Genomic DNA, 421 nt, shown 5'->3' with positions numbered 1-421 from the left:
GTGTCAGAGGATATGGTGGCTGCTGCAGTGCCAGGGGACACTCAGCTGTGATGCCGCATGGCCCTTGGGATTAACCCTCCTCACTTGGCTATGCCCACACCAAAGCACATGGCTCCATGGCTGTATTCCCCAACCTCCCCAGATTTCTGTCCCAATTCATACTCAGGATTCCTCCATCTGGGGAGGGCACGGGGGGGTCTTATGCTTCCATGACCCCCATGTCATTGTCACCAGGCAATGCCAGGGAGCAGTGGGCACAGTCAGGGCTTGCCTGGTACCTGTTTGCCAGCATGATGACTCTGTTGGTTGCATCAGCCTCCTGCTGACATTTGAGTTTTTCAGCTGTAGCTTGCTCAAATTTTGCGGTGAGAGCTGCCAGGTTGTCGTTCAGCTCCTTCAGACGACAGCACAACCCCGTCAC

The 421-nt window shown here is 55.3% G+C and overlaps 1 protein-coding gene across 1 annotated transcript in view; it reads right to left on the bottom strand.

Moving 5' to 3' along the window:
* LOC104411942 (dynein heavy chain 17, axonemal-like) overlaps positions 1–421 on the bottom strand; it is a gene marked incomplete at its 5' end in the record, with an annotated part of 17,582 nt that overhangs the window by 9,637 nt on the left and 7,524 nt on the right. The window contains one exon of the mRNA XM_010022499.1: positions 227–394. Within this exon, the coding sequence (XP_010020801.1) occupies positions 227–394 (168 nt within the window). The remainder of the gene's footprint in view (positions 1–226; positions 395–421) is intronic.

This window comes from Nestor notabilis, unplaced genomic scaffold (assembly GCF_000696875.1).
Source record: "Nestor notabilis isolate BGI_N333 unplaced genomic scaffold, ASM69687v1 scaffold30959, whole genome shotgun sequence".
In the NCBI taxonomy this organism is placed as follows: Eukaryota; Metazoa; Chordata; class Aves; order Psittaciformes; family Psittacidae; genus Nestor; species Nestor notabilis.
Note: the sequence above shows the minus strand (reverse complement) of the source record. Positions and strands in the feature narration are given on the sequence as shown.